Consider the following 24154-nt stretch of genomic DNA (forward strand, 5'->3'; position numbering starts at 1 on the left):
CGTCACTGTCTTCTGCATCGTTTATGATTTTTTTGGCTGCAAGTAACAGCAAGCCAACTCCAGCTGGCACAAACAATAAGGAAAATGCATGCTCTCACATGACAAGAGGTGGGATGACTGTAGGGTTGGTAACCCAGCAGCTTGATGTCACCAGCAAGGATCTGTGCTCTGTCCATCTCTCCACTTCCTCCATGGTCACAAGATGGCTGCCACAGCTTCAGACACCACCACGTACACACAAGGCAATGGGAGAGAATGCTTTCTAGAACGCACCCCCACCCCCGGCCAACACCCTCTCACACCTCATTGACCTGAACTGCATCACATACCAATGCCTAAACCAGGAGTCAGTGGGTTTTTCTGTAAAGAGCCAGGATACTGATACCTTTAGCTTTGAGGACATACATTTGGTTGTAATCACTCAACTGTCATTGGAATGTGAAAATAGCCATAGGTAAGGCATTAACAAATAAGAATGGCTGTGTTCCAATAAAACTTTATTCATAAAAGCAAATGGTAGGCTGGGTTTGGCCCATAGGCTGTAGTTTGCCCACCCCTCAAGATCAGCCACCTTCACAATTAGCTTCAGGACACAATTGACTGTGAAACACGTCACAGGCAATTTGTTATTAATTTATACTAACAATGTTTTTAGTGGCTTCTTCTGTTCTCTGCTGGCACCTATCAAAGGATATTTAAGAGGTTCTAATTCATGACATTGAACATAAGATCCCCGAGTGGGCAGGTAGATGAGAAGAAGAGAGCAAAACTGGGGCATCAAAATAAAATGAGACTAAAATTTCAAAGAAGTTCTTATGTCCTACTGAGTATCAAAGTAGACACTCGGGGAAGACTCAGAACTCAAACTTTGTTCAAGTTACTTTACAAATTTAACATTTATGAAAAGATTCAGTTACATTTAGGGCTCATTATAATCCCCTTGTAAGTCTAAATTCCATCCTTGATGCTTTAGAAACTATTTCCATATCTGCTTTTTGTTTCTTCTGTATTGAGGACTTAAAAGAACCTTAGCACTCAGTCCAAACCCCAAATTTTAGAGTTAGGAGAATAGAGGCTCAGAGGGGGCAAGCTACATTCCCCAGATCACATAGCCGCTCAGTGGCAAAGCCAACACCCAAACCCAAACTGTGGCAGGTTGTAGTGTTGTTCAAAATATCTGCCACTCCTCCCAGGAGGTGGAATATACAACGTCCTTCAGTGACAAGCTCGACCATGTGCCTTGTGGTACCCCTCCATGCAGGCAGAGTATGTATTCCCCTCCCTGTTGAATTTTGAAGTGGCCATGTTTTGCCCACAAAACGTGGGAGAAGTGGCATGTGCCACTTCTGATCTCCATGTCTGTCTTCCCTCTGCCACAAGACTCACTAGTCTCATTCTGGGCAGAGGGTGCCCTCCCAGTCTGGGCCACAGAGGGAAGAGGGAAAGCACAGGCACAGCTGACGTGATGGACATGTCCCACGAACAGGAAATACACCGCTGGGATTTGGAGCTCACAGCACAAGTGAGTCTATCCTGACCAACACACAGTCTTCACAAGTCTGAACCCTGGGCTCTTTTTCACCTGGCAATCTCTGGTCTCCAGCACTGTTACATGGAACTGAAGAGCATACATTTCAGACGCAGCCCGCCTGGGTTCAGATTTCACTAGCGGTGTAACCTTGGTCAAGTTACTCCCAGTGACTCAGTTTGCTCATCAGTAACACAAGGACAACACAAGTACCCACCCCACAGGGATGGTGAGGAGTCAGTGAACTAAGCCTGTGTTTTGAGGAATATCGGCTAAACGTTGGTTGTTATTATTCAACATAGTCTCTCCCTGGCTGACATTTCAGTGACAGTAAGGGGTGGGGTGGGGGTGCTCACTGAGACTGTTTCATGTCATTGCACATGCGAACAACAGCCATCCCTTCAGAAGTAGCTGTCCCCCATGTGTGATGCTGACCGCCATCACATCACTGTCCCTGCTACAGGCAGAGGGAAAGGGGAGTGAGGGGGGGTATTGAGGGGAGGTTAGGAGCAGGGTCCCTAGAGTCAGACTGGTTAGGGTTCCAATCCTGTCTCTGGCTCTTCCTTCCTGTGCATTTGCAGCTAAGTTACTAACCTCGATGAGCCTCAGTTTCCATCTCTGTAAAATGGGAATAATGAAAGTGTCCATCTCATGGGATGAGGTGAAGATTCAGTGAAATTATTCATGAAAAATGCTGGCCACAGGGGCTCACCAGGTAGCAGGCTGGGTATTCCCTCCTGGACAGTACAAGCCAGAGGGAGTGTGGGCAGAAACAGTGGTAGGAGGTGATTCATCTTTCAGCACCTCTGAATGACCCACGGGGATCATGTAGCCCTGTTCGCCCCTGTCCTCATGGAGACAGCTTCCTGGAATCATAGACTGATTGTCTGGCTGGTGCCAAGTTGAAAGAAAATAAAGCACCTCTCCCCCTCTCCCCATGGCCAGCAAGTCCTGCCAGGTCAGGGTGCCACACGGGGGAGTCGTTGACATCCATTGAGGTGATGGCTGCACTCAACCTGAGGTGGCTGCTCCAGAGCCCACTGGATGCGGGTTTGAGGACCTCAGATCAGGGTCCCATACCATGATGGAGGAAGGCTCAGGTCAGGGCAGTGAATCATCTAAAGATGCACTGTGTCCTTTCACAGGGCGATCTGAACTTGGCATGGAGCTGCCTGCGAAAGGAGCCGCCTCACTCATGTCCTTTTCAACCATGTCCTTCACAGTGTACACACTCTGCTGATGGCAGAGTCGCTGCCTAGCTGCCTTAGCCAGCACCTTAACACTCACCAGACTGGGAGTTCTACCTGTGGCTGGATGTACCTGCTTCATTTCCACTCCTGCAGACGTCTGCCCGGGCCTGGTCAGAGGAGAGCTGGAGGATGATTTTTGGGAAGCAAAGCCCACCAGCCCAGCCTTTGAGATGCTGGCTGATAGCCTGTCTGCTATAAATCTCAGCCTCTCCAGATTAAGCCCTCAACATACAAATACACCTGTCAGGCTCTGGCCTGTGTTTGAATGAGTTCATCATGGTGTCATGCACTCACACCACCCATTCTTACGTGCTAATATGTGCCAGGCACTGCCTTCCATGTTTGGAAGGATGGGGAGAAGTATGTGACCCAGACTAAGAAGGGGAGGGAAGTGGGAGACATCGGATGCAAGTTTTACCGGCCATTACCACCCTGTGTCACATCTAGAGTTCAGCCTGGAGGTCGGGAGGCGAGTCCAGGAAACACCCCTGAAACATTCTGGGCCCTTCGATCCTAAGGAATGAGAAAGCCAGATTGTGGGTGTCTCCTTGGCAAACACTACACGGGAGCCTGTCAAATTTTCTATTTTTTTCCCCCAAATATCGCTGTGAATTAGCAGTTCTCACTCCTGGGCTACTGGGAATATGTCTTTTCTGCCTCTGTCATAGCAAACCTGGAGGCTGGAAAGAAAGCCTTTCATTGGGGAAACACTGTGCAGGTTTATCACTGAGTCAATGGAGAAAGCAATGAGGGTCTGTGAGAGGAAATAAGTACAGAAATTGGAATGTCTTCAGTAAAATAATTGTAAGGCAACATTTCAGGGTAGTTTAATTTCCTACTGCATTTTAATGACCATTTATAGAGGATATAAAAATGTCATTTATAGAGAAACTACACTTTGTTTTCCTGGTTATTGTAATAGATCAAATGGAACATGCAATATGATTTAAAAATTTTTTTTTGCCAAACATTGTAATCAATCTTTCATGCTACAGATCTGTGTGGTTATTGCTTGTCACACACTCAAAATAGATGTGAGTAGGAGTTCAACAGGAAGAAGACTCTGCTGTTTTTCCTTCTGATAACAGGGCAGGGAATCTTCACCAACTCCATCCTTAGGCATTTTCCCATTCTGTTTACTTTGACCAGTTTTAACTGAAGGTTACAATGTTTCCATTCCCAGGTACGGAGATGGTATTGGTGGGGACACATGAGGGACCCTCGGGGTTTTAGGAGGTGAGGGACAGTTTTTAACCCACTAGTTTTTTCTACCTCTGTTCACCACCCAGAACCAACCCAAGCTCGCCAAGTGAGGTCAGGAGACATGGGCTGGGTGAGGTGGGAAAGGAGCCTTCGACCCAGCTCAATCTGTGCATCAGGGGTGGGAGACAGGACAGCCCCTCCTCTTTCAGGCTCATCCACTCATCTCATGCATCCTCCTTCTCCTCTAAAATCAGCTGATGTGGCCCCCCCAGGGACCTTTATAATCGAACTTTGTTTTCTGCTGCTAGTAACATCGCAAACGCAGAATCTGGCTTCTCAGCAAGAACTTCAGGCTTGTCAAACTCGACAACCTGAAAGAGAAGAAGAGCTGAAATTGTCAGAAAAATATCCACCCACCAGAGAGCCCAGACCATTGAAGCCTCTGGGAGGTGATGCCGGCAACTTCCTTCACCTTCCCATTTTCCATGACAAGGACGAGATCACAGTTGAGGACTGTGTTGAGGCGGTGGGCAATGGTCAACACTGTGCAGCCTTTGAAGGCATCTTTGATGGTGTTCTGAACAAGGGTGTCAGTCTTGGAGTCCATGGAAGCAGTGGCTTCATCAAGGAGAATGATCTGTTGAGGAAGGAGTGTTGTAAAAGTCACACTAAGCCAAAGCTGTATCTAGAGGGAAATTTATAGTCTTAGTTCTATCTATGAAAAAAAGAGAAGAGCTGAAAAGTAATGACTAATTCTCCATCTCAAAAAGTTAGAAAAACAACAGCAAAATAAAAGCCACATCACACCACTTTCATCTTCTTCAGAGGGACTGGCTAGAGAAACAAGGTTGTATATTCTCTACTCCTCTTTTGGGGTTATTTTTGGTGAGGAAGATTGGCCCTGAGCTAACATGTGTGCCAATCTTCCTCTATTTTACGTGGGTCACTGCCACAATGGCTTGATGAGCAGTGTGTAGATTTGTGCCCAGGATCTAAACCTGCGAACCCTGGGCCACTGAAGCAGAACTCACAAACTTAACCACTGTGCCACTGGGTCAGCCCCTTTATTCCTCTTTCTAAGTGGTTTATTCTAATCCTACAAGCTGGTAGGAAGAAACATCCCACAGGATTTCTCTACTGTGCTAACGTGAGTCAGCATGAGGTATAATAACAGCACTTGTATTAATTTCCTATTGCTGCTATCACAAATTAGCACAAATTTAGAGGCTTAAAACAACACAAATTTATTATCTTACAGTTCTGGAGGTCAGAAGTCCCGAAGTCAAGGGACTGTCAGAGCCACGTCCTTCTGGAGGCTCTGGGGAGAATCTGTTTCCTTGCCTTTTCCAGCTTCTAGAGGCCGCCTGCATCCTTGGCTCGTGGCCCCTTCCTGGCATTGCTCTAACCTCTACTTCCATCTTTACATCTCCTTCTCTTTCTGACTCTCCTGCCTCTCTCTCATAAAGACCTGTGTGATTACACTGAGCAGCTCACCCAGGTAACTTAGGATAATCTCCCCATCTCAAGATATTTGACTTAATCACATCTGCAAAGCCCCTTTTTCCCAGGTAAGGTAACACACTCACAGGTTCCAGGTACCCAGATATGGACATCTTTGGCAGCAGGGGGTGGAGTTGGGGCGGGGGGGGTGGGGGGGTGGGAACACGACGCAAAATTCTGTCTACCACAGTGCTGATTTACAAGTGCGGGGCTTGAGCTCAGCTCTAACTGTGCTTGATCTTGGCTAAATTACTTAACCTCCCCAAGGCTCCAATTCCTTGTCTGTAAAAGCGTTATATCTTATTATGAGCATGAAATGCAAAGACAACACGTAAACCACTTAGCAGTGTGCAGTGTCACAGTCAGCATGGTGTGGTGCTGGCTCCCTTTCCTGCTGTTGGCACCCCTGAAAGAACACTCACTATGGACCACGCTTTGATCAGTGTTCAGAGAACGGGGTTGCTAAAGCAACAGCAATTCCTTCCTTGAAATCAGTAAGCGAGGAGGCTAAGTCACTAAGAAAAATGAGTATACATTTTACAGTTGTCCTATCCTAGCATTCTGAAGGCTTTCTTTAGAGTCCTGGGTACTATTTATCAGGCCTAGGATTGTTCTGGGACAAAGGGAAGAAGCTGAGAGGAAGATTTCTCCAGCTCAGAGCACTTAAGAGGATAGAGAGAACACGTAAACAAGACGGCCAAGGGCGGGCCCGGGGGGCAGGTGCTATCGCTGTAAATGGCTGTTCTTTTTCAATTTTTACCCCTCACAACTTTGTCTTAAGAGAAAGTGATCGATTTTTAAATGGCTCAATTGCTCTCTCTTTGCTGAAAGGCAAATGCATCACGGCTGTACACCCTGGATTGAGCGGCACTGTGGGAAATATCCAAAATTTGACCAACCCATTTTCCGTGCTGTTTCCTTACTTTTGAATTACGGAGAAGCGCTCGGGCCACACAAAGCAGCTGGCGTTCCCCTACTGAGAAGTTTTCTCCGTTTTCTGTGACTTCCGCCTGTAATTTTTCTGGGAGTTTCAATATCTATAAAACACGGAAAATGCCGCATTTGTGCTGATGATCTATAAAATTGTCCTGCATCATCTGTATTGATTGCCCTCTTCTCCTGCCTTCATCAGCTGGCTTTATCTTACTGTGGAAAGGAAAGTGCAAAACAATAATCATTTCAGAATTGCAAACAGGCATCAGGGAAAGACCAGGGAGTGGGCGGACATTAATAATTTAAAATCACGGTATGATTCACAGAACGCTATAGACACCTCACCCAAAGAGTACAAATAATGCACATATGGCTCCGGAGAAACACAAACAAGTGTAACTGGCTTCCAGGGTCCCTCTTTCCATAGACAAAATAGAGATGGGATGGGAGAGCTTTCTGGTCATCAAGGAAAGATAAGACAGGGTCTGACTGATCCAGCATCACAGGTCTAAGTGTCTTTGGCAGATGCTTACCTCGGTACCAAGTCCCAGGGAAAAAAATCCTCTCTGGGCTGCAGAGGGGGCCATGCTCACCTGTTGACCCCAGCTGCAGCTCTTACAGGACAGGACCCCATCTCACAGATGGCTCAGTGCACTCAAAATCAGCCATACTTGCCATTCCTGGAGCAGGCCACATCCCTCACCTTCCTGTGGCTTCTCTGTTCTGATAAGCAAATGAGGCTATTGGCAGAGCAGTAGGGCACTCCATCTGCTCGAGAGTCAGATGGACGTGGGTTCCAGTCTCCATTCTGCCACTCCCTAGCCTGCATGTGTTATTTCCTTGAGTCTTAACTCTGCATCTCTAAAAATGGGGGCAGGAGTACCAACCTCAGAGGCTTGTAGTCAGGACCAGGTAAAATAATGCATATAGAGGTCTTGACAACATCATTGCAAAGACCTGGGAAATATTATCTATGGTTGCTTTTAATAATAAAGACTAAATAAGGATTGTATTCTACTAACGTATGTGGTGCCAATAAATAAACCTGGCCAAACACTGGCCCAGTGCTTGTCTAATTTAAACCTGGGTCAGGTATCTGGGGCACTGGTGCTGGGAAATGGACTCATCCTCGACAGCCCCAGAGACCTACTGTGTCTCTCATGAACGTTCTCTCCAGAACCTGCCAGAGCATCTCATCGGTGTGACTCTCAAAGGGATCCAAGTTGTACCTGGAATGAAGGAAAGGAGAGGGAGCTGGATTTCTGAGGGTAAGAAGATGGGGGGGCATGTTTTCTACAGCATGTGGGGAAGAGCAGGAGGTGGTACGTGATGACCCTGTGGCTTAATTAAATACCAATCTCAGGCCAAGAGACCGAGGACCCACAACTCTATGATGGTGCAGAGACCACCGAGACAGGCAGGAATATGTGAAACGCTGCCAAGAGACAGCCAGAGCTAGGCACTCAGGAAGGCTCATTTGGCCCTCTCAGTGGCTATGTGTAGCAGAGTAGACTTGACCTTATGCAAATTCTTGGCAGAGAGAGAGGGAGAGGAAGCCATTCAATCTGCCATTGCATCCAGTCTGCCTTGAGAAGCAGGAGGTACAGCTGTAGCTCCCAAGGCCTTGCAGACGGTGAGCATCTCATTTGAGGGGTGGGAGTCTAGCACTTCAAGACACAGAGTGTAGTTTTCATCCAACTCTAAATACAGCCCCCTGCTTCGTCTGGTGCTGACTGGGGGAAACATCCATCTCAAGAGAGGGGCAGTCACTGCACTGGACTAAGTGAGAAACTGTGGTTTTCTCCTTGTGCCTTGATGTCGGATCTTAAGCCCTGCGGAAGTTGCAACCCTACTGTTCTTGTATTTGGACAGCTTCTGTTCACTCCTTCGTGGGAATGAATCGAGACACTTCCCAATAGATGGCTACATGCAAAGGACAACTATCTATTTTATTGTGAAAACTGGAGCGCTTTTGCAAGTGGCCATTGCTAAACCTGAGAGGATGCCGAGACACAGGGCTCTCCGGGGCCAGCGGGGATGTCTGCTCCCTCACGTATAAGCACGTTGCGTGTTAGTAACATGGCTTATAAAATGCAAGTCATGTTCAGGGCTCTAGCCCTCATCTCCTCCCAACGTTTTCCTCCAGAACAGGTCCCGGCAGTGCCATGAGCACCCCGAGTTGCTCCCCTCAGAAAGAACAGCCCCAGGCCGGTCGCACTGTGGGCGCCTCACAAAGTTTCTGGTTTCACTAACCAAAAATAGGAATGCACAATGATCAAAAACAGCTACCTTACTGTACCTACAAACAGGATAGGATCCTGGGGGATGACAGTCAGCTTGGTTCTGAGGTCTTCCAAACCAATAGTACAGATATCCACCTCATCAATGAAGATTGTGCCGCCGGCCGGCTCCACCAGACGGAACAAGGCCATTCCTAACGACGACTTTCCTGGGAATGACAAACGCAACAACAGCAAATCAAACATCAGTTTGTACTTCTATCATATCCCAACGTCTAATCAAGGGAATTTTTAATGCAATGAAAATGACTCTGTGCAGACAGAAACTCCTCAGTCTTCAGGGGCCCTCAGCTGCCCTAACACAGTTACCCTGCCCATGCCTGCAGGGGCTGTTAGCGCATGACTCACCCTCTGGGCCTCATTTCACCAGAAGGATTCTCATTTAATTAATTCAAAAACTGACGTGTGTTTGCTTCCAACCCCTCACACCCGTTCGACCCGAAATCCTAATTCACAGTGAAGAGGTTTGAGGGGAAAACAAGAGCCAATCTGCCACACACATGCATTGCCCTCTCGTGTGGCTTAACTACCACACCCACTGGAAACGCAAAGAAACAACCTGGAAGAAACACAATCCTAGCTGGTCCTCACCGGAACCTGTTCTTCCGACAATCCCAACTCTCTGCCCACTTTGGATGTTCAGGTTCAGCCCATGGAGAACAAGGGGAGTGTTTTCTCTATATCTCATCTGATAGTCTCTGAACCTTATCTCCGCACGGCTCGGCCAGTCAGGGGGACAGGTCTCCACTTTGAGGGGGTGAGTGCATTCAGGAACACAGGTCTGAAAAGCAGAATAACCAATGGTGGGTTAATAGTCACTTGCTTTTCCATTCACTTCACTCATTCGTTCATTCATTCACACAGTTCTAGGTGCTGGTGTTCTCAGTGGTGAACTACCAATAGGGACCCTGAAGGCAAGAAACTCGCATTCCAGTGAGGAAATCAGATAATCAACAAGAAAAGAAGTCAGAAATGAAGACAATAAAACAGAGTGTTGTAACAGAATCTGAGTGTGTGTGGTGGAAGGGGGTAGGAGGAGTGAAAGTAATTGAGGGTTGAGGAAGGCATCTATGCGGATGTGACAGTCAAGCCGAGACAGAAAGCTGAGAAGATGCCAGCTACAAGAAGACTTGAGTCCGGAGCCTTCCAGGCAGAGCGGACTGCTAGTGCAAAGGCGGGAGGCTGTCACCACAGCACCAGTTGAAACTGACTCCATCTTATCAAGAACAGGATGCCAAAGCTGTCTTGCAGGGGCGGCAGGCTAAACCTGCAGGTCATGTAGCTGGAGCACGCACAGAGGAGAAAACTTTGACCTGAAATAACACTTGGAACCAAAGATTCTCCCCTCCATGGAACCAAAAGGACTGAGACATGACCGGAACTCAAAAGACAGACCCTTTTCAGAAGCCAGCGGTCCGTGATCCAGGAAGACTGGTGCCAAAGCCCTTCCGTGCCTCACCATGAATGGTCTTGTTTGGAGTCCTTCCAATCAAATTTTGACCTGAAATAACAGGTCTGTGTGTGCTCCTCTGTGCGTGCTCCAGCTACATGACCTGCAGGTTTAGCCTGCTGCCCCTGCAAGACAGCTTCAGCATTTCGTTCTTGATAAGATGGGGTCAGTTTAAACCAGCCCTGTGGTTACAGCCTCCCACCTTTGCACTAGCAGTCCGCTCTGCCTGGAAGGCTCTCTCAGTGCTTCCACATACCAGCCTGCCCTCTCTAATCTCTTAAATTTTACCCCAAACTCTGGATCAGGGAGACATATTTGAGAGCCTTGCCCCTGCCTCCTTGTCAATTGACTTCATAATAAAGACTTTTCTTTTCTCAAAAGCCTGTGGCATAGAGGCCGGCCCAGTGGTGCAGCAGTTAAGTGTGCACGTTCTGCTTCGGCAGTCCAGGATTGCCGGTTCGGATCCCAGGTGCTGACATGGCACCACTTGGCAACAGCCGTGTTGTGGTAGGCATCCCACGTATAAAGTGGAGGAAGATGGGCATGGATGTTAGCTCAGGGCCACTCTTCCTCAGCAAAAAGAGGAGGATTGGCAGTAGTTAGCTCGGGGCTAAACTTTCTCAAAAAAAAAAAAAGAACAAGAAAAGCCGGTGGCATAGTATTGATTTCTATGCATGTTGGGCAGCAGGCCCTTTTAGTCAGTCACAAGCCCAGTGCAAGCTCGGGCTCTTTGAGGAATAGAAAGAAAATTCACGTGGCTAGAATTTAGTGAATTGAGAGATGGACAACTATAAAGGACAGCTTAAACTAGGGCTTGTGGGCCTGGGCAAGTGTCAGCATGTGAGCTGGAAGCTGTGTGACAAGTCCAGACCAATCCTTGAGATTTGCAGAATTCAATCAGATACAATCTCAGTATCTACAGGAGTCACCAGGGTGTTAGAAGTAGGACAATAACAAGAATGCATGGTGTCAAGTTCAAAGGTCTTTAGAGGTACGTGGAAAAGACATTTAAGTTTCCTAAGAGCCCAAGAAATGCCATGTCTAGAGCTACTTGGCTGCATTACAAGACCAATCCCTATGAAGTCCCTGTTGGCAATGAGACACAGGGCTCACATGTGCCCTGTTAGGGTGGCTGACCAGCCCGGATCTCTGGCTGATAGGCAACACAAGTAGCTGAGAAAATAATTATATTCCTAGACAATGAGTATTTTTAACCCCTAAAAGATTTAGAATTAATAATAAAAATATTTAAGAGAAGTAGAATTGCAACAGTAATATTTTTAGTTTAAGAAATCTGCATATCTGGTCTTCTAAGTACTCATCATATTAGCAATATTTGAGCTTGTGATTCTAATTTAAAATGTATAATTGAATAATTTCTGTAAACATGATTTTAAGTTAAAATCTTACTGTTTATATACAGCATTGTGATCGTTATGCAAATTTAAAGCTCACTATATTTATATGTTTAATTTGTTAGATTTATATAACCTCAGGAAAGTTTGTTTGTTAAATCAGATAATCGGGGTACTTAAAAAGGAAATGGAATGTATTAAGTTTTAAAATGCGGTTTAAAATGTTTGAAAGTGTTTAATTAAGTTTGCAAATGGGGCCAGATGCTAATCAAACGCCCTTAAAAGTGATGGCTTGAATTGGCTAGACATCTTTCTGAAGAACAGCAGAATTTGTAAGTTGAACATAAAAGCCTTTAAAGAAGAATTAGACTGGCTTTTTTTCAATTTACAATTTTAATCAATCAGACATTAATTTTTAGAAACTAAAGTAAGCCACTGAATTCTCTTTTCTGTGTATGGAAACTGCCCTTGAGGAAATTTTTTTAAAAAGAACCTCTCCCTCAATTCAAGGGCTTTAGATTGTATTATAAATATGGGTTTTAAGAAGAAGGATTGTGGTCTGATTTCGGTTTTTAAAAAGATCCCTTTCTTTTTAAAAGAAAAAAGATCAAACGTAAAAAGATCAAATGTTTGCATAGGTTCTGCCAGAGCTAACAGTCCTTGCTGTTGCACGCACTGATTCCTCACCAAGATATACTCCCTGAGCAGCTCCACGGACGTGAATTTGGCCTGGGTCTCTGTTCCTGTTCGCACACACACTTGGAGCAGTCCACTTAGCTGTGGATGAGGAACAAGCAGCCACGGTTAGAGCCCTTCCCGCCGGCAGGGGCAGCCCTTGGGCATTATCCCTCCTGGTCTCTCTCAGGACTACACAAAAAGTAAGCTGCATTCCCAGCCAAGTTCCGAGAAGTAAAGATACTCCTGGTGCGGTGTTTTGCCTTTAAACACTTCCTTTGTGTTCAGAAACAAATGATAATTACATTCTTCCTTGGCACTCCAGATGGTGAGAGTCATCCCGCCAGCACCGTTCCATCACACACCTCTTGGTTTGAGCGGTGGGGAAGTGCTGTGGAGCAGGAATTCTCAAAGGGATGCAAAACTGCTGGGTGCCAGCCCCTTGCTGCCACCTGGTGGGGTCCTGCACCTCTATGCCCTCCCCACTTACCTCATCCACAGCCACGGAGCGACTGAAATCCAGTCACCACAGATCATCAGAGGTGGGAGAAAACCATCAAGCCCATCAGCTTGCTTCAGAAATGAGAAATCTAGGCTCACACTGGGGCGTGTGAAAAATCACCCACCGTAGGCCAGGATCTCCTGGGAGCCAACCATGGGATCTGAGGGCAAGCAGTGTATTAGGGCAGGTTGACTGGTGGTCCCCTCAAAAGATATGTCCACATTCAAGTCCCTGCAAACTGTGAATGGTACCTCATTTGGCAACAGGGTCCTTGCAGGTGTAATTAAGGATCTTGAGATCATCCTGGATCACCTGGGTGGGCCCTAAATCCAATGATGAGTGTCCCTACAAGAGACAGAGGAGAGGAAGACGCAGAGAAGAGGAAAAGGAGATGTGAAGGCGGAGGCAGACATTGGAGGGATGCAGCTCCAAGCCAAGGAAAGCCAACAGCCCCAAGAAGCGGGGAGAGACAAGGACTGGACTCTCCCCCAGAACCTTCAGAGGGAACATGGCCCTGCCAACAGCTTGATTTTGGACTTCTGACTTCCAGAACTCTGAAGGAATAAGTTTCTCTGGTTTTAACCACTAGTATAAGGTAATTAGTTCGAGAAGCCCTAGGAATCTAATCTAGGAGCTAGACCCAAAAAGGGCCAGTCAGAGCTGGGAGAAGCGAGGCGTGGAAGACAAGGTGAGTCAGGAGAGGTTCAATCGTGGGCCGCTGAAGCTCACTCCCGCTGGGGCTCTGGGAGACTGCACGGAACACGCCTGATTTGTCCCGTGGAAGCTGGGCTACACCTCCACAACTCCCTTCAGTCATCGCTGGGGCCGCTCCCAGCTGGGAGAACCCGCACCTGCAGTCGGCCTTGGGCTTGGACTGAGCACCTTCCTGCAGCAGGAGGCCAACTGGCCTGCCCTGGAGGGGTGGGGCACGAGCAGCAGCTGCCTCAGTCACAGAGTGGGCTGGAGGCAGGGCCAGGCTTCTTCCACTAGAGACGCCGTGACTGTGGGCCGGCAGGATGAGACACAGGCAATTCCCAGGAATGAGAACAATGTCAATAAAGCAGGATGATAGGAAAGAGGGGCTGAGTCTGAGGCCAGGGCGCTACCTCAGTTAGGACGGTTAGGGAAGACTGCGCACTGAGGCGCTTTTGGTAAGAAGTCCGCCAGGCAAACTTAGGGTAAGAAAGCTCTGGGCAGCAGGGAATGGCTTTAACAAGAAGGAGGCAGTGTGGCCCGAGCAGGCGGAGAGCCACATGGGTCCAGACCCTCAGAGAGCTTCCCTCAGCAGGCCTCCTTTGCTGCCTCCCTGCTTAAGATGTCACTGGCTTCCCATTTCTCTCACAGCAGTGGCTCTCAGTCTGGGTGATTATGCCCCCAGGGGACATTTGGCAATGTCTAGAGACATTTTCTGTTGTCGTGACCTTGGAGGAGGGAGGTTCCACTGGCGTCTCCTGGTTAGAGATCGTGGAGGCTGCCAGTATCCTACAATGTACGGCACAGCCCCTCACAAAAAGGCTTCTCCGGCCCACATGTCCACAGCCCCGCAGTGGAGAAGCCCTTCTTAGAATACAGGCACACGCCTGCCTGTGCCCGACATGCCCTGCGCAGTCTGTCCTTGCTGACCCCTCAGACCTAATTTTCTCCTGCTCTGCTCAAGCCACACGAACTTCTGAGTTCCTCAAATGCACCGAGCTCCTCCTACCCTTGAGCCTTTCCCCAGCCCCTTGGCCTGAAGCATTCTTCCTTCTGTCTTCCTTGGCCCGTCCTTCATCATTCAGGCGTCAGCTTGGAAGTCACCTCCCAGAGATGCGTCCTCTGACCATCAGATCTAATATTGCTTCCTCGCTGACGGTCCCATTACCCTGCTTTATTATCTTCATAACACTTAAACAATTTCTGACTTCTTTATTTACTTGAGCACTTATTTATTCCATCCCACTTCATATCCCTCTAGAATATAAGCTCCTGAGGGCAGGGCCCTGTCCGGCTTGTTCACTGCTGGCCTGGCTCCTGGCTCACAGTAGGTGTTCAGTGCATATCTGGTGAGTGAGCAAATGAGCCCCGCCCTTGCGAAGGGCATGCCCAGGTTTTGTTAAATTCAAGGGTGTCAAGCCTTGAGCACCTGGGCAGCCCTCCACACTTCTGGAATCCCCACGTCAGCACAGTGCTGGCCCCGGTAGGTGCTCCTTCTCCTCTGTGATGTCATGTGATGTTACTTTGCATTCACTTCCTGCTCTGTGGGTCTTCACGGTTTCTCATCCATCTGGGGAGTCTCCCCTGTTCTCCAGGGAAGCTCTGTCATTCGAGTTCTCTGTTCTCAAAAGGGGGCTGACGCTCAGTAAAGCCACAAAGCCAGCTGAGAAGAAGCATTCCCCAGACCTCACGTGTGCAAATCCTCCCGCCTCACAGAAGTGTTGGAAAACAACCCATGGAAAGGTGATGATATCCCCGGAAAGCATGCCCTCAGTTGAGGAACGCTGTTTCACTTGGATCAAGTAAGGGAATCTCTTCAACTTCATCTGTTTTATATTTTATTAGGCAACGACAAATAAAAACATCCATCAATGTGGGAAATTGGCTACCCAAGGAAAATTCATTTTTCCCACTTTAGAGTCCTGAGAACATATTTTTATTCCTCTTCCTTCCCAAAATACCACTAAAATGATATCAGAGAGATTTGACAAAAGGAATAGACCTTTAATGGCAAGGGGATTGGGAAGAGATATTATTGAAAGAGAGAGTTACAAATTTCTGGAAAATGAAAAGAGGATGAAAGCCTTTTGAAAGAATGGAGGCAGAATGTTCTACGGGGGCATGGAGAGCCCTCTGTCCTGCAGAAGTCAGAGAGGCTCCAGGCGTGAGGAGGGCCCCAAATAGACTGAGTAACCGGCAGTCTGAGTAATTGACAGCTACTCCTGAGGAGCCATTTACCACAGCCCTCTGCTTTCTTCCAGCCAGAGGGAGCTGGGCACATACTCCCTAGGCCAAGACACACACACACACACACACACACTTCTCTAAAGAAACTGAATGAACTGCCTGGGGATAAATGGAGCTCCAGAATAGTACCCCAGGTGAAAACCCCTTTAAATCCTCTGGGTGCCTGAAGGCCAGCTCCCAGGATGTTTTCCTGAAGTGAAGCCAGCCTGAGGAAAAGTGCGACCCCCTCACCCATAGTCACAAAACGTCCCTGCAGGAGAGACCTAGCAAGGCATATTCAAAGGCAGAGGAGACCCTGAAAACCCAGCCCGGTCCCTCACAAATGGACCAAGAGACATACAAACAAGACCAACGGCATGAGAGAGCAAGCATCAGGTAGACAAAGTGAAAAATCAACTCTGGAAAAAACAGGTATCAGCCAAAGGAGAGAGGAGAGATTAAGGACGGGAGACTTTAATTACATCCTCAGAGAGATTAAAAAATATATTGTGTCATTTAAAAATGATTCTTTTAAAAACTCAGAGACTAAGAAAGAGTTTGTAGAAATTAAGTATATGAACATAAGACTGCCAAACTTAAAATTCAAAAGAATGGTTGAATGACGAAGCTAAAGAAAATTCTCAGAATAAAGATAAAAACACAAGACCATGGAAACTTTGAAATAAAGGAAAGAAAACACAGAGGATGGATCCAAGAAACCCTGTATTCAACTAAAGTGAGTCCCAGAGAGAGGAAAGAGAGGGAAAGGAGAGGAGGAAATTGGCAAGAGGAGAGAAAGGAAAGGAGGAGAAATTTTTCTGAGCTTTAGAGAGATTTGACCTTAATATAAAAGGACCCACAGCCTTGCACAGAATAAATGAAAAATGACCCACACTCAGACACATTGTCCCAGAATTTCAGAGCACCGAGGACAAAGACTGCATTGGAAAAGCTTCCAAAGAGAAAATGTGAGGCATATATCAAGGAATGAGATGCAGACCAGGGTTCAGATCCCGTTCTCAGACATGGCAGTTGTGTGATCCTGGGCCTCAGTCCCCTCATCTGTAGAATGGGGGTTGTGGCCATACCTATCTCATAGGGTTGTTGTGGAGATAAATGAAACAATTTACGTAAAGAACTTACAACAGTGCCTAAAATGGCATGTGTTTCCCCATTACTATTATTCCCTACCATTGTTATTATTATTATTTTCCTATTATAATTATTTTCAAAAGAAAAACACCAAAGCAACCAAAAGACAAGTCAGTAAGTATTTGTCATGGGCATCGTGGTTGTGTCTCCAGCATCCTTTCCCTCCTCCCACTGTGGGGCAGCTGTGTGACTTTGGGGTAGGATGCAGCAGGACTCCATCCTTTGGCCTAAACAAATCATCTCAGTTTCATCCAGCCACTGATTAGTTCTGGCCTGCCTAAGTTAATCCAGTAAGAATAAAGCTCAGGGCTTTTGTTCAGTTGCTAGGGTAGGAAGAGCTTTCCTCCTGCCTTTTTCCTGCTATAGCCCCCAGAGCTGGCCAGTGACCATTGTACAATCATGAAGACAGTCATCACAGGGGGAGGACAAAGCCAAGGGCCGTGACCCAACCATGCCTGAAGCCCACACAACCGCCAGATCTTTTAATTTTGTGAGCCACGATACTCCCTTTACTGTTTAAACCCAATGCAAGCTGGGTTTTCTGTTACACCCAACCTCCCTGGTACACTCCACGCCAGAGCCTCCCGGCCAAGCCCAACCTTACACTAAGTGTTACCTGGATGATGTAAGACAATGACAAGCCCTTGGATGAAGCACTGATTGAGGAGAAACTCAGGGTCACCAACAAAGCCACAATGAAAGTGACGATGTTCATGAGGACATCCATTCTTAGAGCAAACCACCTGAGAGCACAGTTAAAGTACAGGAGGTGGCTGGAGTTTTCATCATTTAGCACCATAAACCTAAAATTAAGAAATCAGACAAAACAGGAGATCAGGTTGTGCTTGCATAGCCTTAGAGTTAGGGCTACTGGAGAAATAAGGAGAGGGGAATGTTTGATCAAGGGCCAGCACGCTCTTACAGAGGAATCCCTTACAAAGATGAGCATTTATCCATGCTCTTGGAAACCTGCCGCCATAGACATCTTTGATTTGCACACATTTTGAGAAATCCCATGTGGCAGGAGAGTATGGTGTGTGGGCTCTTTCTATCTTTCCCGGCGCTGGCAACTGGAACCCACAGCTGAGAACAAAAGGTGCTGAGCACCTCAGCTCTGCCTTCAAAGGATCCTTATCTTGGAGTCCGCCACCCCTCAAAGGTCTTGTGGAACTGACAGTTGGCCCCCTTGATCTGTAAAAAGGGTGGGGTGCATTGTGGAGGCGGTTGCCTTTAGGGAGAATCAATGTTTGTGGTGGTAGAGGAGGGGTACCAATCAAGTAACCTCCCCAAATCAGAGAAAGAAGATCCAAGGCAATTGCTTATAAAGCTAGGGGTCTCTCCAAGTAGAGGAATTTGACATCTTGTACCCCTGCTGCATTCCATTGAGCCAAAGAAGAGAAGGCGGATAGGGCAGAGCGACAGAGGGATGACACCACCAGTTCCCCAGATGTATGGAAAGCGGATCCTGCCCCTTCTTGCAGTTCTTAGAGTTGAGAGTGCAGAGGGAAGACGACCTTTGGGGCTACAGTCTTGATGAGACTTTCCTGGGCATGAGGCAAAGAGGCCCCACATCAAAGGAACACAGTACAAGGCTGCCAGGCAGAGCTCACTGGAAGACCCAGGCAGACCTTGCCCATCAACAATGCCTAGCAGAGCTGCTGGGATCTGGTGCTGTTGGGGCCTCCACCCTGCCACACCCCATCTGCACAGGGATCAGCAGGAATGAGCAACAGAAAGGACAGAATGACCCAGACACAGGCAGTCACCTGAGGATGTGTCCTCTCCACCTCCATTCCCCTGCACCAGCCTCAGAGAACCAGACTCAGAGAAAACGGAGAAGGTGTTTAAGAGAACAGACTGGGTGCTTCCCAAGGGCAAACCTGCCCCCAACACCAGACACATACACACAGCACAGCACGACCACTCCAAGCCTCTAGGGGATAGAGAGGGCTGTGACTTATATACACGCAAGATTGAAATTTTAACTGGATTGAACTAACCATCAACCACAAGACACACCAGACTCAATTGCCACTGAAGGTTCTCCTGTCCTACCGGGAAAGGGGCTTCATCTACAACTGGTAGAAATTGTTGCCAAAAAATGAAAATCTTTCAGTGTTTAAACCCCTAAAGAGTTAAGATTTGTCCACTGGCTCAGTCATGAACATCCTCAGGCATTGCTGTTCCATTATGTTCTAAAATTCCTCAAAGAATTCTGTCTGGAAGCACCTCTGGCCAGCCAGGCTGGCCTCTGTAGCACCTTCCTCCCATCTGTTTCCACCTTAACCAATTTCCCCAGAGCTTAGTTAAAATATTCTTCCAAACACTTCCAAAAATATTCTATCGCATAGCTTTAAAGCCGACAAACTCAACTGGCAGCATAAGTGACTTAGAAGTCATCTGTGGTCTTATCTGTGTGGTTGGTTAGATTATGCAGAAGCAAAATCATTGGCTGGGATCAAACTGGAATTTAACCTCAAACCTTTTTTTTAATGCTGTAGCATTTCCGGCTGGTGGCAAAAGCAGCACATGTCAGAAGCCCAAGCCCTTGGGAAAGTCCCTGACAGGAAAAAAGAATGTTAAAGGAGGGGAGCCCCCCTCGATCATGGGGGATTCTCTTGGAAGAGAATCTGCAGGAAGACAAAGCTTGAAACTGTTATGTTTGCCATGAGAAAGTCAATAAATAGCTCCACGGACAGGAGCCTTTGCTCACACCAGGACACTGGAAGAATCTATATGTGCTCTAGGACTCTCGACAGATGATGCTCAGATCAAACTGGTAACAAGACCAGCTGCTGACTGAACTAAAGACACGATGTGATGCCAGGTCAACACTGAGATCCTGGGTGGCGGTGCGGGCAGAGGGAGAGCGAAAACTAGATGCAAACTTTGAAGTGGGTCTTAGGTTTTTAAGGAAGAAAAAGATGGGGGTGGGGGGGGAAAGAACATCTATGTGGCAGAGACTGCTACAGATTCACCAAACTCCATTTTCCTTTCTTGCCATGGACACAGCTAGTCTACCTTTCCCAGCATTATTTGCAGTTAGGTGAGCCACGTGACTGAAATCCGGCCAATGGATGTGCAGAAATGATGGGTGTCTCCATCAGGGTTGACCCATAAAAATTTCCCAGGGCGTCCTCCACCTTCCTCTCTTCCCTTATCTTCCAGTTAAACACAAAGGATTCTAGAGAAGTCCCCAAGGCCCTCGGGATGAAAAAGCCCCCCATGGAAAGAGACTGTGCACCCAAATGTGGAGCAGAATCCCGTATCCCTGTCCCATGGATCCTCGTTAAATTGTGACTTGAGGAAGAATAAACATGGATTATGTTAAGCCCCTAAAATCTGAGGTTGTTTGTTAGCACAGTAAGCTTACTGTGACTGATATAATTTATACGATATTTTAGAAGTTCGTAGCTGGAAGACTCCAGAGAAATTTACTAATATAGTGCCCACATTTTAAAAAGAAAGAAACTGGTCTATCCACTAAGTGAATGCAATATGGCCTTTAAAGTTTATTTTTACAAGGAATATGTAATAACATGAAAAATGTTATGTAAAACTAAAACAGGCAAAAATGATTATAAGTACTTAAGAAATAGAAAAAAGAAAAGACTGGAAGGAAATACATGAACATATTAATAGGATTTAGGTTGGGAAACTGTGAGTGATTTTTTTTTTCTGCATTCTCCTATTTTCCTGATTGAACACATTTTACTTTTAGAGTGAAAAATAAAACATGTAAAACCCCATACCAAGGTTGTTGTTGAACGAGCTCACATTCAGACACTAGGAAGAAAGGCCACTTGTCTGAGAGTGTTCCTCCTTGATTCTGCCAGCTCTTCATCTATGGTCAATTCCCAGCAGCCCAGACTTCCCTTCTCAGGGCCAGAGAAGCCATCTGTTCCTGTAACCTCAGGTTTAGGGTCAGACATGAAGTAGGGAGCCCCCGGAGCAGGGGCCCAGCACAGGACTCACTTGTTGATGCACTCCTGCTTCCTGTCGTAGGCGTGGATGATGCCCAGGCCCTGCATGGACGAGGTGATGTGTGAGAACCAGGGGGACCGGCTGACGTTCTCCACCTTTTTGAGCTCCTGGAGGCCTCGATGGAAAATGCTGTGAGGAAATCAAGAGGTGTCAAGAGGGCTGCAAAGTAGGGTCTCAGAGGGCTCATGCTCAGCACTTGCAGATCCGACTGTGCACTCAACACCAAGTTTAGGTCAGATGGGTGCTGTCTAACTAGGGAGAAGGGGTTGGCCGACATTCTTCTCTAGGAGAGGCCACCCCAGTTGTGTGAGAGGTGGGGGTCTCATAAATGTGAGTCTCAGAAATGTGAGCCACTCCTTTCTGTGGTCTCCGTTCTCGGTGCTTCCTGTAGTGTGAGTGTCCTCGCTGCACAAGATGTGATTGCAGTCTTTGAAGACCAGAACTGCTCATATAGCACAGCCCCTAAATGCAAACCAACCACTTTTTCATACCCAATCAAAGAAAAAGTAATCTATTCCAATTCTGTAGGAAAATCTGGTGTGTTAACTGCCAGGACGTGGTCTTCTAACGGCATTTTCAAAGGTAATTTTGAAGAAAGGTCATCAAAGTCTCCGGAGCTGACTTTAGAATGAAACCTCTGCAGGATGAACTCCCCAGGTGTTGAAGCTCCAGGATGCTGGTGAGCGCGAGACCACTGCCCTTGGCGCACACACTGGTAGGATGGCCCATGACAGTGAATCTTACCTGCCCTCTAGACTCAGCTAAAAGCAACCCAGGGGAGACGAAGGGAAAATCTTGTTTGTTCAGATCTCAAGTGAGTCAGTTGGAAACATTCTGGTCATTCAGTCAGGGCCAGCCCTGATCTGGCCTGTCGCTATGGCAGGAAGTTGGGGTGCTGGGCAGAGAAAAACCTTTTGCCATGTGAATCAACAGCATGGACAGAGAACAGACGTGAACAATGGTCAGATACATGTAGGGCTTGAAGAAATGAACACTAGCCCAAGGAGTTACTGTAGGAAGTGGCCCCTGGGACCTGCTTTATCTTTGGAAAGGACTTTCAGAAATTATTTTATTTGGGCATCACAATAAACTCTTGAGACTGAACACTGAGGCTATGTGTCCTTTCTCAGAGTCACCAAGGAGGCAGCAGGAGAGTGAAGTGAGAGCCCAGCTCCTCCAACTCCCAGGGCACCAGTGCCAGCTCCCACAGCCACCCCAGCTCCCTCACACAGGCTGCGGATGCGGAGTCTGGCTCTCCAGCCCTGAAGTGTCCCTACACTCACCACTCCCACTGTCGGCTGGCACCACCTGCAGATTTGATCCGCAAACTTGAAATATCCAAAACCAAACCCGTAATCTTGATTACCCAAGCTGCTCCACCTTCCACGTCACCTGTATCTCTTCACATTACTCCCCACCTTGGACTCACACTTGGCCTCTCCCATCCCCCAATGCCAATGACAATCTTGAAAATGCCTGCTAAATCTACCTCCCTTTTCTGTCCCCACTGCCGCTGCCTGTGTCTGGTCCTCACCGTCTCTCACTCAGACCACATTTCAAGAGTCTCCCATCCCGTAGCCCTGTCCTGATCTTTCTGTAGCTCCAGCCACCCTCCACACTGTGGCCAAAGCAATAGTTCTAAAGCTTGGCTCTGAGTGTGGTGTCCCTGGATGAAAAGAAACAACTCTGTTTACAAGTGGAGGCAGGCCAAGATTTGTAGGCTAAATCCTTTGCAATTTGTGGGCGGAGTCCCTCTTTAAGATCCTCAGTGTCCAGCCCAGGGCTGAGCACTTATAGGAGCATGTGATAAACACTTTGTTGAGTTGAATGGAAACTCTAAGTTTGTATAACATTATATTCCGTTTCTAATTTACATGACACTTATAATCCTGTAGTCTCATTTGACCCTCATAGGACCCCCTCCAGAACAGATGAGGCATCTGTGTTAATGATTACCCTTATCGAGATTAGCAACCCGAGGCTGGCAGCACTCCTCTGACTTCTCCAGGGTCCTCCAGGTAGTTTGGCAGCAGAGCTGAGGCTCTGGTCAAATTTCTCTGATTTCCAATGCTTCACCCTCATGCCATACCCACCACGCCACCTGCTGAGAACTCCAGCTTGCCCCAGGAACAGGAAGGAGATGGGTCTCCCAGAAGGCTGAGATCAATGCTCCCTCCTGCTCTCCCCTAGGGTGGGCGTGAAGGTAGACACAGGGACACCCTAGTGCAGAGCAGCTGACGCCCTTCTCTAATTCTCTACATCAGTGGTTAGGGTGGGGCTACTTCTCCAAGCTCAGAATGACTGAGGACTGGTCTCCTCTCTCTTCTCCAGCACCAGCAGTGGCAGAGCCCCATGGTTGAGAACATAACAGCAGACAGACGGCAACCACAGTTAAACCACGGTTACTAGTTTCCTAGCCTGGGACCAGTGACTTAGCCTCCCAATCACATCCACCTCTCAGGGTTGCGCTGAGGCTCAAATGCCAGATGTATGCAAAGCACTTAGCACAGCACCCGGCATTTCCTATCAGCACTAAAAATCAATGTGCTCCACTATTCAGAGAAGACAGCAAGGTTGCAATATCACCTGATACTACCTGGTCATTGTGCAGAGTTAACCAAATAAATATGGGTTTTGTTTGCTCCTTTTTAAATGGTGCATCAACCTACCATAAAAGGATGAAGAAGCCTACAGCAAGGCCGGCCAAGACTAAAAGGACAGCAGGAAACACAGCAGCCAATATCGTGAGAATAAACACCACCATAAAAAACTGCTGGAGAAAGTTCTCTGCGTGAAACGGCAGCCTCACATCCAGCTCGTCCATGTCTTTGGAAAAACGGTTCATTAGTCTGCCAGTGGGAGTCGTGTCAAAGAAGCTCATTGGGCTCTTTAAGATCTGTGGGTAAAATCAGAGAGTCAGCGTCGGGTGTGTGTTTGGTAAACCCTGGCTGCCCTGCCGGGGCTGGATTCTGAGTGCAGGACCTGGCTTTTCCCAGGGCCCCCCACGATGTGCCAGGCAATGCTGGGAAAGTGAGGGTGCTCTCCATTCCTGTGACGGCCATGAGTGAGAGTGAAGGCTGGGAGGCAGCCTGGGCTACGTTTGGAGGAGGGATGGACTTTGTGCCCAGGGCAATAGGAAGCCAAGTTCCACTGTGTCTGTCTGCCCCTGGGGTACGGGCCACACCTGTGCACTCTGGCTGCCCCTCACAGCCAATGGCTGCCACCCACCACAGCAGTGGGGTGAAGATGAGTCCACAAGCACTTCTTGAGGCCGTCGGGGTACTCAGGGCTCTCTGGAGCAGGAGAGGCCATCTTTGCTCCAGTTTCTCCGGGGAAACCTTTCTGATCACCCCCAGGGTAGCCTGAGGGTCTGGAACACACCCCCACAGCTCCCTGGAGTTTG

The 24154-nt window shown here is 47.6% G+C and overlaps 1 protein-coding gene across 24 annotated transcripts in view; it reads right to left on the reverse strand.

The window, feature by feature from the left end:
* Positions 1 to 3580: 3580 nt before the first annotated feature.
* The window catches only part of ABCC12 (ATP binding cassette subfamily C member 12), a 74649-nt gene continuing 54075 nt past the window's right edge, over positions 3581 to 24154 (reverse strand). For 23 of the 24 annotated variants that reach the window (XM_070613605.1, XM_070613613.1, XM_008538269.2 and 20 more), the window contains 10 exons: positions 23421 to 23647; positions 20743 to 20880; positions 17384 to 17570; positions 12207 to 12296; positions 9306 to 9495; positions 8704 to 8863; positions 7565 to 7643; positions 6405 to 6518; positions 4454 to 4618; positions 3584 to 4352 (listed from right to left, as the gene is read on the reverse strand). In XM_070613605.1, coding sequence (XP_070469706.1) covers positions 4260 to 4352; positions 4454 to 4618; positions 6405 to 6518; positions 7565 to 7643; positions 8704 to 8863; positions 9306 to 9495; positions 12207 to 12296; positions 17384 to 17570; positions 20743 to 20880; positions 23421 to 23647 — 1443 coding nt within the window. In that variant the 3' untranslated portion in view covers positions 3584 to 4259. Of the gene's footprint in view, positions 4353 to 4453; positions 4619 to 6404; positions 6519 to 7564; positions 7644 to 8703; positions 8864 to 9305; positions 9496 to 12206; positions 12297 to 17383; positions 17571 to 20742; positions 20881 to 23420; positions 23648 to 24154 lie in introns of all 24 variants that reach the window. The other variant, XR_011538405.1, reaches the window with a different exon arrangement.

The sequence above is a fragment of the Equus przewalskii genome, chromosome 3 (genome assembly GCF_037783145.1).
Source record: "Equus przewalskii isolate Varuska chromosome 3, EquPr2, whole genome shotgun sequence".
Classification (NCBI taxonomy): domain Eukaryota; kingdom Metazoa; phylum Chordata; class Mammalia; order Perissodactyla; family Equidae; genus Equus; species Equus przewalskii.